The 15188-nt window shown below is 39.5% G+C and overlaps 1 protein-coding gene across 1 annotated transcript in view; it reads left to right on the top strand.

The window, feature by feature from the left end:
* Positions 1-866: 866 nt before the first annotated feature.
* The window catches only part of LOC111192505 (stereocilin), a 30025-nt gene continuing 15703 nt past the window's right edge, over positions 867-15188 (top strand). Inside the window, exons 1-18 of the mRNA XM_022669591.2 lie at positions 867-886; positions 1004-1502; positions 2722-3603; positions 3696-3758; positions 5601-5726; positions 6023-6189; positions 7859-8045; positions 8139-8254; positions 8334-8466; positions 9725-9907; positions 9991-10029; positions 10111-10287; positions 11374-11526; positions 11842-11900; positions 13757-13880; positions 14287-14369; positions 14452-14587; positions 14890-15086. Of these exons, the coding sequence (XP_022525312.2) occupies positions 1041-1502; positions 2722-3603; positions 3696-3758; positions 5601-5726; positions 6023-6189; positions 7859-8045; positions 8139-8254; positions 8334-8466; positions 9725-9907; positions 9991-10029; positions 10111-10287; positions 11374-11526; positions 11842-11900; positions 13757-13880; positions 14287-14369; positions 14452-14587; positions 14890-15086 (3287 nt within the window). The 5' untranslated portion in view covers positions 867-886; positions 1004-1040. The remainder of the gene's footprint in view (positions 887-1003; positions 1503-2721; positions 3604-3695; positions 3759-5600; positions 5727-6022; positions 6190-7858; positions 8046-8138; positions 8255-8333; positions 8467-9724; positions 9908-9990; positions 10030-10110; positions 10288-11373; positions 11527-11841; positions 11901-13756; positions 13881-14286; positions 14370-14451; positions 14588-14889; positions 15087-15188) is intronic.

Here is a 15188-nt window from a genome sequence, read left to right as displayed (position 1 = left end):
ACGGAACGACTGCGCCTTCAACTTGAGCTGGTTGCAGCAGCTCCTGGCGTTTCTGGAGACAAGGAACTGGAAACCTGTGGTGAACTTGCACCCTGCAGGTGTGGCCACTGACCACAGGGATGGTATTCTCTCGACAGGACGTTTTAAGCCATTTAGCGTTCCACCCGAGGTGCTACAAGAGGAGAACTATTATTTGAACAATGCTTCTGACGAGACGGAGAGCCTCACTTCAATGCAGAAGCTGCTTCTGCAGGCCCTGTTGCGTTCCAATGCTGCGGAGAGGGCTTTGCAGTTTGCTGAGCATAACCCGGCCCTCTTGGAGGGTCTGGATGGCCTGAGGCATGGACTTCTGCACAGGGTGGGCAACACTGTGTACGGAAACCTGAGGAGAAAGGTATCACGTGTGACCATGGCACTGCTGGATGATCTTGGAAGCATGGTGGGGGAGCCACGGTCCAGTCAACAGGGACGATGCTCTGTGGGCAAGTTAACAATGTCTTTTATAGCACAAATTGCCTTTATAACCATTGTTTGTACAATGTTGTAAAATACTGTCAACATAGAAAGTCAACATAGCTTTTACCACTGAAGCTCACTGCTGAACTGCTAAAATCACAATGGCCATGTTAGTCATTAAGCAGATTCTTGTTACTCTAAATCCTATGTTCTAAATAATCTATCTGCCCTTTTGTTGAAGTAAGTAACCATATACCCCTGGCATTATGTGCCAGGCTATGGTATTACATCGAGCCCATTTGTATAAAGCCACCTTGTGCAACCTTCTGCGATTATCAGTGATTTGTACTCATGCACTCATGAACTCATTCATTACAGTTTCCATTTTCTTTTTCCCCCCTAAAGGTGACCTGAGGCAATTGATTTTGTGGTAAGTGTGTTACCCTGAGAAAAACGTTTGAGTTCATTCTTACACAGCATGGCTTAAAAGCACCTCCAGACATTATTAAACACTCCTCTCACTAATGTAATACAATTTGTCACACAGGGGTATTAGACATAATCTGACGTGGAATGCTCAAGCCATGGGGTTCACCTCGCAGGGCATGCCGAGTAGGCCGACTTTCATGTCCTGTGCACCTTCAGAGGAGGAAAAAAGCAATTCAAGACAACAGCCCTCCACAAAAAGAACTAAAATCCACCAGCCTCAGCCAACATACCAGGACCAACCAGATACAACAGACCTGTCAGCCTCAGCAGAGATTCTGGAGGCTGCCTGCAATGCCTCTATACCTGGTCTCACTGGAGTATCAAATTTCACAGTTTTCCTCTACTGTAATCTTTTTGAAGGAGATGAAGCCACACTGGACCCTGAAATCAGCCAGACAATGCCTGACCTGCATGCTAGTTGCACCAATGCAGCGTGGTACCTCTCGGCTGCAGAGGAAGACTTCCTGTGGGTACATGTGTGCAGCGAATTCTTTGCACAAGAATTCAATAATACAGTATGTGCCAATTCATCTTTCTGGCTTCAGCGAGCCCAACAGGTACCATATTTAAAATGTTCTGCATGGTCAAATGATGTTTAAAATGTAAAAAAGTGTCATTTTCTTCATATATAGTATAAGTCAAAAGTTTAGATCCATTTCCAAAGCTCAGATTATTTCAATTGGTCAAACACAAGACAGATAAGTGTGTATACTAAACACGCAATTTATTAAAAGGGGATTCAAATCATAAGAATAGTCAGGAACAGGCACGATCAGTAACCACAGGACAGCATAAACAAACAACATACCAAAGTGATCAGGCAAGGAAGTCAAACACAAGAAATTTAATAAACAAGCAACAGGGCAAGCCAAAATGGTAGTCTAAAGTACTAAAGAGGTCGACAATGAGAAGGCTAACTTAACAACAAAGGACAAAAAAGGGTGCCCAGAGAAACAAAAAGGGTTGATAACAAACGATAAAAAAAAAAGAAACGCAACGTCTAAGAGCTATGAGATTGATTTAATATTGGGCACAGAGGGACTAAAACTGGGGCTGTTTATATAGGCAAAGACACGTGAACTAATTAGAAGGCTGGTGAAATAGAATGGCAACACTTTACATGCTCAGGAACGTCCGGGAGTTTAGACACAGGTGTTTCTTGGGAAATGTCTTTTTTGAGAGCACTAGAGTCCGTGGCAGGCAGACAGAGAGTGACAGGACTAACACCCTTGCTGCTTACCAGCTGTTAACCAGTAACTTGTTAGGGTTTTTTTTTTCAGTTTTTTTAACTATATATATATATATATTTATATTAATATTTAACAGCACTAAAATTTCTTTAGTTTTTAGTTCATTTGTTTTCTTTAAAGCTCTGGGGGTTTGCTGCAAAACACTGGATTTTTTTTACTTTTTTCTGGTTTCCTGAAGAGCTTAAATGGCAAAATAAACGGAAAAATTAGGAGGTGTTCTAATGCTTTTGACTGTTAGTGTATGTTTACTATAGAATTCACTCTCCAATTAATTTTAACCATGATGCTTTGCAGATCTGCACTAGCATACTGCATACAAGTTCTGCAGTAAGAATGTGTTCATTATACAGTGTGAAAACTGCAGGATTTTTTTTACCAGGTCCATGTATCAATAAATGAATCTGATATCTAAATCTAATTTAAGATTCCATATCAAATTAAAGTTTATCACATTCATGTGTATAGTAATATGATTTTTTTGGATGAATGATAAAGAATATTTTTACCTGTAATGTTTTTTTTTCAGGCTGCTCTTTCCAAGGACTACCATTACCTCAACCAGTCAAGCATTGATGACCTCTGTCTGCAGCTCTCCACTGAAGTTTCTGCAAGTCCTGCAATCGATCTAACTGAGGATTGCTTAGAAATGCTGAGCACCAGATCTCTGAGTGCCCATGATTTCAGGAGGTGCTTCTTGCCCAACAATTCTGCTCTGATCTTGGCCTTGTGTGGCAATGGATCCTCTTCATTACCCCTGGATGGCTGGGCAGCAGAATACTGCTCTAAGGTCCTGCCCAAAGACTCCCAACATGTTTCCAAAGACAAGCTTTGTAATTTCTCAAACTGGACTGCAAATCATTTCCTTAACTCAACTTTGCTTGAACTCTGTGGCGACACCGCAGGGCTGAGGGACCACATTTGCAAGAACATGAGCCGGTATCTCATGCTGGTCCGCAGGCAGCCCTTACTTTTAGACTACTGCAACCCCAACTCAAAGCAGGGCACCAAGTGTGTCCTACAGCAGCTGTTTGACATGCTGCCTGCCCCGTACGACTTTGACACATCTCAGCTCTGCGTGAACCCTGTGCCCATCCTGCAGGAAGCCCTGCACAAGCTCAGCCTGTGTGAAGGCGTCATGGATGAACGCGTGGGCTGGCTGGCTACAGTAAGCTACGTGCTCAGAGTGCTAGATTTTGTTGTGGGGCTCTCGGCAGGCTTGGAGGAGGGAGAACGGGAGGTGCGGCAGGGCCTTGGTCAAGCTATCCTTCTCTCCAGCCTCCTGGACAATGCCTCCTTCTGGGCAACCCTCAGGCCAGACGCATCAGTAAGCGTACTCCGGACTGTAGGGGTCTTTCTTAGACGAGAGAGGAACCCATCAGTCAAGGAGGATCTTCTTAGTTGCTTCAGTGTAAGATGCTTTTTATTGTCATAATTGATGGGATTGCCTTGCTTTAGGTTTTCAGAACTATACGTTGATTTTCTTGCCTTTTTCATCAACAGCCTGTTCTGTGGGATCTCATCCAAAAAGAAGACAACTCCTCTGCACTGAGATTTCTATTACAGGTAGAGGAATCAAGTTTAAAGTTTTTTGCATATTCCTATAATGCCTTTGTTTAGCCTAACATTACGCCAGTGATTTAACTCAATTTTTACTAAAAACTCAAATTCAAAGGGCCCTATTTTAGTGGTCTATAGCGCACCAGTCAATTGATTAAGGGTGTGTCGGTGTGTCTTTGGGTGCAAAAAATACACCTTGCTTGGCTCTAAACACTCAAAAGGCATGTACTGATTCTCCTAATTAATCATAGGTGTGTTTTGGGCGTAACATGAAATAAACCAATCAGTTTACCATCTGTCATTTTCTTTAAGAGGCAGGTGAGCTCTGACTTTGGCGCATTAGTATGGCGCTTTTGTGCATCTGAGCAGAGGACAGTGACCTGCACGTTCGCAGCTCATTTAAGGGAACAGCAATGTTATTTTATTCTTTATTCTGTTTATTGCTGAGTTAGAGTCGGGTTTTTGCTCTGCAGCTGGGTTGTATAGGAATGAACACTGATGATTGACTGTTGTCTAGGTTGATTTCAGCCAGTGGCGCACGTCAGAAATTTACCTGAACACACCTCACTTCCACAACACCACACCCATCAGTGTAGATTTATTCCTAAATTCCGATGCTCCTTTAACAGTGTGGGCGCAAGGCGTGAAAACTGACTGTTGACAGGGTGTAAGACTGAAATGAGAATCACGACACACCCTGCGCAGGGTGTAACATAGAGCCCAAAATATCTCTAATGCAGTTTTTACTGGTAGAAACTCTAATTCCAGATATTAGCTATGATTTCTTTTACTAGTCGTAACATTAGATCTAAATATCTATCAACCTAGTCATCACTGAGTGATGACCGAGTCATCACCAATCAAACTATCAGGACCACGGGACCAGGTTACATAATTATTTTTTACTGATAAAAACTCCAGTTACAAATCTCTATAATTACTTTCTTATTGTTAAAAAATTTATTTGACTAATTCCTATAAGTCCTTCCAATGACAAGCTTAGGTCCACATTTCCATGAACAAATTCTTGTAAATAATTTAGTTTTGACTAGTTTTCCATTTAAGATATATGTAGTTTAAATTCCAATTTTACATAACAAATCAAATCATTTTTTACTTTGTGCTGTTCAGTAAAAATCAAGTATCTCCATTTTGGCTGATTTGTTTGTTTACTACATAATTTGAACAAAAACTGTAATAACACTGTACATTACAATCTATTACAAGCTATGAAATGGAAAAAAAAAACTCTTTTTACACTGACTTCCACTGAAAGTTAAGGTTTTGTCTCTCCCCTGTAAAATTGCTTCATTTGGATATGTCATCTGCTGGTGTTGGTCCAATGAGTTATATCAAGTCCAAAGTCAGTACGGTGTTTTCCTGGAAAATCTTACAGCACTTCATGCTTCTTCCCTCTGTTGAGGACTTTTATAGACATGCAGCTTTCATTTTCCAGCAAGAATTGGCACACTGCCCACACTGCAAAAAGTACAAATTGGTCTATTACAATATAATAAAATTATACAATAAAAGAAATAGATCACGTTGTGTGTAATACATCTATATAATATATGAGTTTCACATTTTGAACTGAAATACTAAAATAAAGTAACTTTTCAATGATATTCAAATTTTGTGAGATGCAGTGGTATAGTGTATGTATCTGGAAATAAATCTTCTGCTAGTAATTACTGATAGCCTGTCTTTAAACGTTCACTAGTAAAAATGTAATTATAGATAGGAGAGAATAAAAATTAGTGTTAACATGTGACTATAGTTAAAATTATTACTCCAACTGACTTTATTAACACATAACCCACATTAACCTTTTTATTGCTGTTGGTCCAGGAATACCTCCAAATGCCTAGGGAACGTATACGCTCTCTGGTACTGTCTGCAGAAAAAGACGCAGTGAAAAGGTTCCTGTCTCATGTCCACCAGAGTTGGGACCAGCTACAAGTAGAGACAATACAAGTAGGCAGCCAACTACAGACATTTTGCATTACTATACTGTCATAAAAGTACTTTATGCTCTACAATCTTTAGTAGGGGTTGTTAGTTCTGCTCCTGGAGAGCTACAGTACCTTCCCAACATTCCAACCAATAAGTGCCTCCAGAAGTTCTTGACTGGATAAATGTTAAATTTGGATTGGAGGTAAAACCTGCAGGAAGGTAGCTCTCCAGTAGGAGTTTCAGAGACCACTGTTTTATAGTGATTAATGATTAATTTCCTCTAATTTCCTGTCTCTCTTATCTGGTGCCTTCCAAAGTCTTCCCCAAAGGAACAGGAGGCCATGGAGACAATGACCGCAGCATTCATCCACAAGTTCCCACGTGTCACACCAGAGCTATTTGTGGACCTGTCACAGTTCATCCCATACATGTCTGTGTCCGACATAATGAGCTTCCCTGCATCGCTGATGGTCAACGACAGCGTGTGAGTAAAGAAAGCTATATTATTACCCAAAAGAGCTCACATTTAGTATCTTTTTTTTAAATGTAAGAAATAAAAGTGTATTGTTTGTAAAGCAGTGTAGTTAGTGCATTTGGAATGGTTTGCATAGTGGATAACACCACCACCCCATACAAAAAAATACAAAAGCATGACCTTCTGCTAGTCTCATTCTAATCAGTTGATTCCTTCTCATTTTTTTTTTTTTTTGATGATGAGTTTATATTGTGAGATATGTTTGCGATATTAAAAATACTGGAATGAATACTGGAATATTTCTCCATTTAAATCAATTATATGTTGTGAATAGGGATGTGCCAAAAACTTGTGCCATGACTGTAGACACACTACAAAGGCACTACAAATGTTGAGTTTCGATCATGGGTTGTCAGGTCTGTATAAAGCCCTCAAGGGGGATTGCCAGTTACATACAGAACCCTAACTGGGGGGGATTGTGACAATAGTTCCAAAGTCTGAAGAGACTTGTGTGATTCTGTTCAGTCTTTTACTGCATATGATAAATCATACATAATTCATAGTCAGAGCAAAAACTGATTTACATCAATTGCAAGACGATTACTTACATTTACCTATTAAAAATATGTATATATTGTTGAAATCTCATCCTGTTTTCATGAGATGAGTGTCTCGTCCCACACCTAGTTGTGATATTAATAATGCACTTTCTGTATTAAATACTGTACAAATACTGTATCAAATATCAAATACTGGAGTAAAATTAAGATTATGTCATAGAAAATAAAACAGTGTGAATTTTCCTTTTCTTAAGGAAAGTTGTACCAGGATATATATACCTGTATATAAATATATATATATATATATATATATATATATATATATATATATATATATATATATATATATATATATATATTCTAATTTGCGCCTTGCATGAAACAATATATTGTCCCTGATGCTATCCTTTCAAGTTTAAATAATCAATATTTTTTTTTAAACTGTAACTGTAATTGTAATTTCTATTGATTAAATGTGCACCAGTGTGTGCTAAGCGGCTAATGCTTATACTGCTCCAGCAGTGCCAGCCAGAGTTAGCAGCAGGCTACAGCCAATAATACTCACCTCTGAACGGCGAAAGAGCTAGCACTTACTGTGTTTAGCAACTAATGCTAATACTGCTCCAGCAGTGCTAGCTGGGGTTAGCAGCAAACTTCAGGCCGATAACTCTCACCTATGAACCGCAAAAGAGCTAACGCTTAGCATGGCAAGCCACTAATGCTAATGCCCCAGCAGTGCTAGCCGGGGTTAGCAGCAGGCTACAGGCCGATAATACTCACCTCTGAATGGCAAAAGAACTAGAGCTTAGTGTAGTTAGTGGCTAATACTGCTCCAGTCTTGGTGCTGGAGAACTAAACTGAAACTCCTGTATAATGCTGTACTTCAGTGGAGTGGCTTTACTGCTCCATATATAAGGTGCACCAAAGACCCACTGACGATTTTTTTGGGGAAAAAGGATTTTTAAAGGATTTAATTTTTGTTTTTTTAAGTTTTAAAGGATTTAAAAAATACGGTACCTTCCTTAAGATTGTAGGGAGGACTACAAATGAAGTACTGTGATTTATAGGCATTAGAATCAAGTTCCAGATAACTTCACACATTGTCAAATCTCTTTCAGGCTGATGGCTATCAGTGACCACAGCTCTGAGATGAAGTCCCCTCAGAAGCAAGCGTTTGCGAAACGCCTCTTACAGTCCAGCGTGGTGGGAGATGTTCCCACCTGGCCACCATACTTCCTCACCTCCATTCTTCCTCTACTTCCACACCTCCCTGTCAGCCACTTCCAGCAGCTAACATCCCAGCAGGTTGATAACAAATATCTCTCAGGTCTTTAGATGTTTTTGTTACACCAAAAGTTTGCAATAAACCACAATTTAAGGTGTTGGTGTACCACACAGCTCAGCCCTCTGCTGGATCTTCTGGCAAACAGCAGCCTGGATGCCACAAGGGGGCGCCATGTGCTTCGAACCCTGTTCAGCAAGAGGAAGAATCTGACCAGTGACACAATAATGAGGTAATACATTATTGTAAATGGCATTTGACAGTCGGATAATATGACAAATGGTTAACCTGTTTTTTTTTCTCTGCTACAGGTTGGGCATCCTCGTATGCTACCTGAATTCAGATGAACTGCACCGCTTCTTATCTACGTCTCCCGTCTCGCCTGCTCTCTGGCTGCAGCTTGCAAAATGTATTTCAGAAGGCCATGTCAGCGGAAACGGCAGAGTCAGTATGCCCCTTTTAAAATATACGGTATAAATATATACAGTACTGAGCAAAAAAATATGTTTAAAAAATGGAATAAGAAAGCTTTTTATCTAGACAGTAAGTGTTTATTCACTTCACAAAGGTATCAATAATATTCACATTTATTATTCATACAATTTTTTTTTTTGTTTTAGCCATAAAGAAGCTTAGTTGGGACATTTCGCTTTGACAGTTTTCCTGAGTCACTGCCACAGATCATCTTCATAATAGACTACATACAGTGATGTGAAAAAATATATATGCCCCCTTACAGATTTCTTTGCTTTTTTGCATTATTGTCATAATTGCATTTTTCAGAATATCAAACAAACTTTATCAACCACAACCAGGTCTGATTACTGCCAGACCTGTAGAATCAAGTAATCACCTAAATAGAACCCGTCTGACAATATGAAGTAGCCAAAAGGATCTCAAAAATCAACACATTATACCTTGATCTGAAGAAATTCAAAAACAGATGAGAAAAAGTAATTCCTCATCTATCAATCTGGGAAAAGGAGCCATTATTTACAAATAAGGAAAACATGGAACACTGGTGAACCCTCCCAGGAGTGCCAGGACGACCACAATTTTTACAAAAGGGTAAGGACAACTCATCCAGGAGGTCACAAAAGAACCTAGAACAGCATTTAAAGAACTACAGGTCTAACTTGCGGCAATTCCTTTGTGTTCGTATCTTAACAGAGGAAACTGATCTGTGTACCAATAGGAATGGGAATGATGGACTGACTGTTGTCTAGTTGCGCAGAGTGTACAATAGGGCCTTGTGTCTTTCATATTAATCCACAATGTAGAAAATATATAAATAAATAAATAGAGAAAATGATTGAAAGAAAAGCGTTTAACTGGTACTGTATGTAATATATATAGTCATTTTTTGCTGAATAATTGTTCACTTCTTTTTAATTTGATAACCAGTTCAACAGATAATATTAATGACATTGCCCATTTTTTTGAAGTAGGGAGAATTCCTTTTATTTGCCACAAGACTCTTATTGGTACAGCATGATATATGCCTGTATAATACAGGAGGACTCCAGCCAGAACCTCAGTCTGCCAGAGGGAGGGCAATACTCTCTAGTTTACAACAACCACATTATGAGCCGTCTCAACATATCAATGCATTTTATGTTTTGTAACAGCTAATTTAAATTCCATGTACAGATTGTAATGCGTATAATATATATACACGTATATATATTCTTTTTGTATGCAGCTTTCCCATTGGCTGGGCCTCACACTGCAGTCTCTGAACACCAGTGTCCTGTCTTCATCGACACTGGCCTCCCTGCATGGAGTTTTACCTCAGCTGGGTGCTTCGTTCCTGCAGTCTCTTTCCTCTTCTGAACTGCTGGAGCTCTTCTCCCTGCCTGACATTCCCACCTTCCCACCTGCACAGGTAAGCTAAGCTTTTAAACGTAATTTAATTTAACTTAATTCAGTTCTGCTTCAACTGAACGTAATCTCTTTATTGCATTGCAGGCCTTCCAGATTCTCAGCAAAATATTCCAGGAAATGAATGTAAGTTGTGTCACAGTATCTGTAGGACTGAAGCTGTACTGACAGTCAGAACACGTGTATTCATTCTGCTCTTCTGTTCAGATCAGTGCCAACACATTATGTAGGCTGAAGCCATTATTGACAGGACTGGCTCCCGTCTTCTTGAGGAACCTGAGAGTACATGACATGATAGGAACATCTAATTGTCAGTGCTGGAGCTCTCTGCTGACTGACCTGCAGCCAGCCCATCGCTCGATGGTCTACAGCGCAATACAGGAGGTATTACTTTTAATAAAACATAACATCCACAATCTATCGTACACAATCTATAACAGCCCTATGCACAAGGTGCATCACCATGCTCTTTGCTTCCATACACCCTGTCAACTGTCTATTTTCTTGCATTACGCCCGCACCAGTAAAATTGTGCCGGAATTAAGGAACACATCTACATTGATTGGCATTGTGGTCTGGAAAACAGAGGGATGTGTGTGACTGAGTGAAATAAACCTAGACAACAGTCAATTGTCATTTGAGTTCAATTGAGTTAATTCCTATAGGGGCACCATGCGGGCTGTGTACACCCAACACACTCATTAACATTAAACAAACACACTCATTAAACTCAACAATAAACAGAATAAAAAATAAAATAACATTGCTGTTCCCTTAAATGAGTCGTTGGCATACCTTCACAGAGAAAACACGCTGGTCCGTATCCTCTGCTCAGGCACACAAATCGCTGTGCTTTTAAGATACGAAAGCGTAAAAGTCTTAGAGCACTAAAGGAAATGACAAGTGACACACTCATTGGTTTATTTCAAGTTAAGTTGGGTTATAAACACACCCATGATTTATTAAGAGCATTAGTATGTGTCTTTTTTGCATTTTGAGCTGTGCAAATAGATGGCTAAAACAGGGCACTCCATGTGTTAGATTGATCAACAGAGTGCTTTAGCTTTGTACTGTATTTAGGTTAACTTTGGCCATTGTGCTGCTTCTTTGATGAATATGGCACAGCATGACTGCTACAAAACTTGGCATAAAGTTATGTCTCAGTCACATATGTAAATGATTACAGCTGTGGGCTGATTAGACACAGGGTCAGTGGACCAGCCACTTTGGTGATCCTAACTTGGAGCTAGTTGGATGTCCTGGGTGCTACAACACTCCTATTAGTGATACGAGGGACACTAACAGTTTACTTTTAACTGGCAAGCTTTTCAAACAACACCTTCTTGCTGCATAATTTTTATTTTTTTGGCCAAAGAGTCTATACAACCCAAACCCAGTGTCATCAAATGTCCTTGGATCACATGATCATGTCAATGCTTGATCTAACTACTCATTACTCTTCATCCAAAGGCTCTGGAAAGTTCATCAACAAACACCACACTGTATCTGCATTGCTTTCTACCTGCCATTTCCCTGAAACAACTCAACGCAATGGAACTCAATGGACAAACAATCATGCATCGCCTTCCTCTGTACAAGAACCTGCCCTGGTCTCATCAGCAGGTAAAATATCAATCATTCTCTTTACCTCGCCAGCTTATTACTGTGAAGTAATTATTCTTAACTCTTATTGTCAAGGTAAAAGTGATGTCATAATGTACTTGCATCAGCTGATTGGTTATGCAGATGAGTTATTCAGTAAATTGATACAAACTGCCCCTCAGCTGCCTCAGCAAATTGGTCTCACTGTACTACAATAGCTCCCACAGGGGAATATGAATTAGTAATGCTTACATTAGAGTGATTTCAGTCTCGGCCAAAGCCGTATCTCATTCCATCTTGATTTCCGTCCAACCGCTCACGTTTTTCATTCAACAGGCTCAGTTACTGTTCAGAATGATCCAGCAGACGGAGAACATCACCAGAGATACAGTACTGTAAGTGATATGAGGATCTTCCTCACCTTATATTAGTTTGATTTATTTTTTACTGCAGAAAAGTAGACACAGTTGTCCTTGTATTTACCGTGGTTTGAAAAAGTTTGGGCACCCCTGTTAATTTTTATGATTTTCCTTTATAAATCATTGGCTGTTTGGATCAGCAATTTCAGTTAAATATATTATATAGCAGAAGAACACAGTGATATTTAAGAAGTGAAATGAAGTTTACAGGATTTACAGAAAGTGTGCAATAATAATTTAACAAAATTAGGCAGGTGCATACATTTGGGCATGAACATAAATATCATTGGGGTGCCTGAACCTTTTCACATATTAGTAGTTGATTAGAATTAATCATTTTTGAATGAAGGGAAACTATACATCTTTTTTACAAATACAAATACAAGTCTTTTTTTTTGCTAGCTCCTAGAGTTTGTATAGTTTGGTGCCAGTGACAGTTTCCAGTTGCTATTCTTGAAAAGTGATTCCAACAATGAATCCACTATAATTCAAAAGGTCAAAAGGCTTTGCAATAATTATTTTTAGCACTTCATTAGTCAAAGTAAATTATAGGTAAATAATAAAATAAATTAATCAGAATGTATAAAAACGTATTGTTTTTCCTAAAAGGCCATATAACTCCAGGCCTTTTGAATCTTTAGTATATATTTAGGCAAAAAGAACACACCTTCATAAAGAAATTCAAGAGCAATTTGGACAAATCATATTTCTTCCTTAGCATATACATATTTTTATGAATATTTGCTAAAAATAAATCTAATTCATTTCGCCCACACGTATCCAGATATATTCTTTTAAAACCTTCATACTTTGATTGAACAACAAGGAAAATGTGCTTCAGCTTTCCATTGTATTTAGTTTTTTTCGGGCCAATTTTGGCCTATAACATCACTCAAAATTGTCATTGTTGAGGTGACCTTGTTGAGATATATGGCAGTAATGGCAGTATGGCAGTTTTCTAACCATATAACCATATACTTGTAGTGTATTCAGATGTATGTAAGTTCTTTGTATGTAAGGTTTAACCAACTAGGCTGTTACATCTACATTTACACCTAGGTTGTGTTTATATTAAAAGCCTCAATAATGAATTCCAAATTTTTACTCAGATAAGAGGCGACTGAGTCATGCGCCCACTGATATGTTATTCTTCTTTATTCCTCATCCTCATCAAACTGTTCTCACAGCTCTTCATCTCTTTTGCTGTTTTGTCAGTCTGCCAATACTGGCTGAGGACTATGGCATTAATCACATGCATTCACATGCATACAGGCACAAAGATACATCAAATCTAATCTGAGGGTTTATGTTAATTTGCGGGAATGTGACAAGAATGTGAACAGTTAGATTAGTTTTCCTGCATCTTTTTGCCTGTATGTATGCACTTAGTGCTGTCATTATCAGCCACCACTGGCAGTATCTGATTTATAGGACCACGTATGAAAGTGTCTCAAATCTGACTACATCCGACAAGCTGACCCAAGATGTTTTATGGATTTCTAGGAATGTTGTCGTATTAATGCCTTCCTTTTTTAAGTGTTTATTATGGAGGTTTGGTTGTAAAATATGCACACGTGAGAGGCACAGTGTACTAAAATCTGTATTTTATTTTATCTGTACATTATAAAACATCCATGTTATCCATATTTTATTGTGTTCTTTTTTCCACCTACTCTCAAGACTCAAGACTTGCATCTTTTTATCCTTGTTGAACCAGTCAAACTAGACTAAACCCTGATGTTTTATGACTTACTACTTTTACGGCTGCAGTATGACTTTATGACTTACTACTTTTGCTGCAGTACTGTGCTATTTGTTGCTTTCTCTTGCAGACGCTTGGGTCGCATTGCAAGCGGCGTGAGCTGTAACAGGCTACGGCTTTGGGCCAATGAATCAGACTTCTCCGAATTGTTGCAGTTTATCACGGAATTGCCAGGAGGATTGAGGCCAGCTCTGGTGAGAATGTGTGAGACAAGCTTCAGACAATCTCTGCAATTCAGAATAACCGGCCTCCGCTGTTTTCCGTCTGCCGTGCCAAAGCAAAGTCTAGAGCCCTGCCAGTGCTAATGGCACTTGTTACAAATGACACCACTTGAAGGTTCGCATTTCGGTATGCCAGTAAATAACAAATGATACGCAGATACGCCAATACTATCATTGCGCCGTGATGTGGTTGTTTAATAGCTGCTTACCAGCCATGTGGCACTCACTGTAAAGGCTTCCCAGTCTAATTCATTATTTATTATTATTAAAACAAATGACTAGGCAAATATCATTAGGCCTTAGAGAAGAACTATATGTCAGTATATTATGGCCTTGGGACAAATGAATAAGCAGCATCTAACTAATAATGTTTCAACAGAGGAAATGTGTGCTGGAGGAGCTGCGTAAAAGGCCGAATATGGACCTGAACGGCTTCAGCTCTTCATTTGCTGCTGGATTACCGTAAGATCAGTCATTTTTTCCTCTTCCTCTGAAGCTCATCCCCCGTCTTGCCCCTGTCTCACCGCCTTATGCTGTCTCACAGGCTGATGATGATCGAGCGCCTGTCCAACACCTCACTCATGGCCGTCCTGAACCACGTTCGACGACACTTTATCGATTTCCTGCAGCTTCCCAGACACAAGCAGATGGCCTTGGCTGAGAAAGCTATTGATGTTCTTGTAAGAGAAATAGCTTTTGCAACACTCTGCTGGAATGGGAGAGTTTAGGCATTGTTTAGAAGCTCAATACGAGTGTATCAAATTCATTACAATGTATGCTCCAGGGCTTTGTATTATCGGTTTCTGTCAAACCGATATTATTTCACCCAGGCTCCTCTATTCTTTATCTAGATTGAACCGAATCGAATCAATATACTTATATATCCTTTCAGCTGACAGTAATTTTGCAGAGTGCACTTCTTCGAGGATCATAATTCTGCTTTCATTTTCCCTGAAATACCCATTTTCATACCTATTTCCAGGGTATTTCTGACGACCGTTTATCTGGAGCCTCCATGGATAGGCTAGGTCCTCTCCTGCTCTTTTTGGACAGGGATGCGCTGGCCAAAGTGGACAGAGAAGCTCTGAAGCTGCGGCTGGAAGAACTGAAACAATACTGCATGCCCTCGGACTCCTTCAGAGAAATAGCTTCCCTGCTTACAGAGAGGAGCATGCTGGGGTAAGTCATGCAGTGTATATGAACTGTAACACTTTTATCTGGGTGTTACGTAACTCTACTAAAGCATGAGTAGACTGATAAATCCCTGTACTGATGATCGGT

This window comes from Astyanax mexicanus, chromosome 16, assembly GCF_023375975.1.
Source record: "Astyanax mexicanus isolate ESR-SI-001 chromosome 16, AstMex3_surface, whole genome shotgun sequence".
NCBI lineage: Eukaryota > Metazoa > Chordata > Actinopteri > Characiformes > Acestrorhamphidae > Astyanax > Astyanax mexicanus.
The sequence above is the reverse complement of the archived record's forward strand: the minus strand, read 5'-3'. Positions and strand labels throughout refer to the sequence as shown.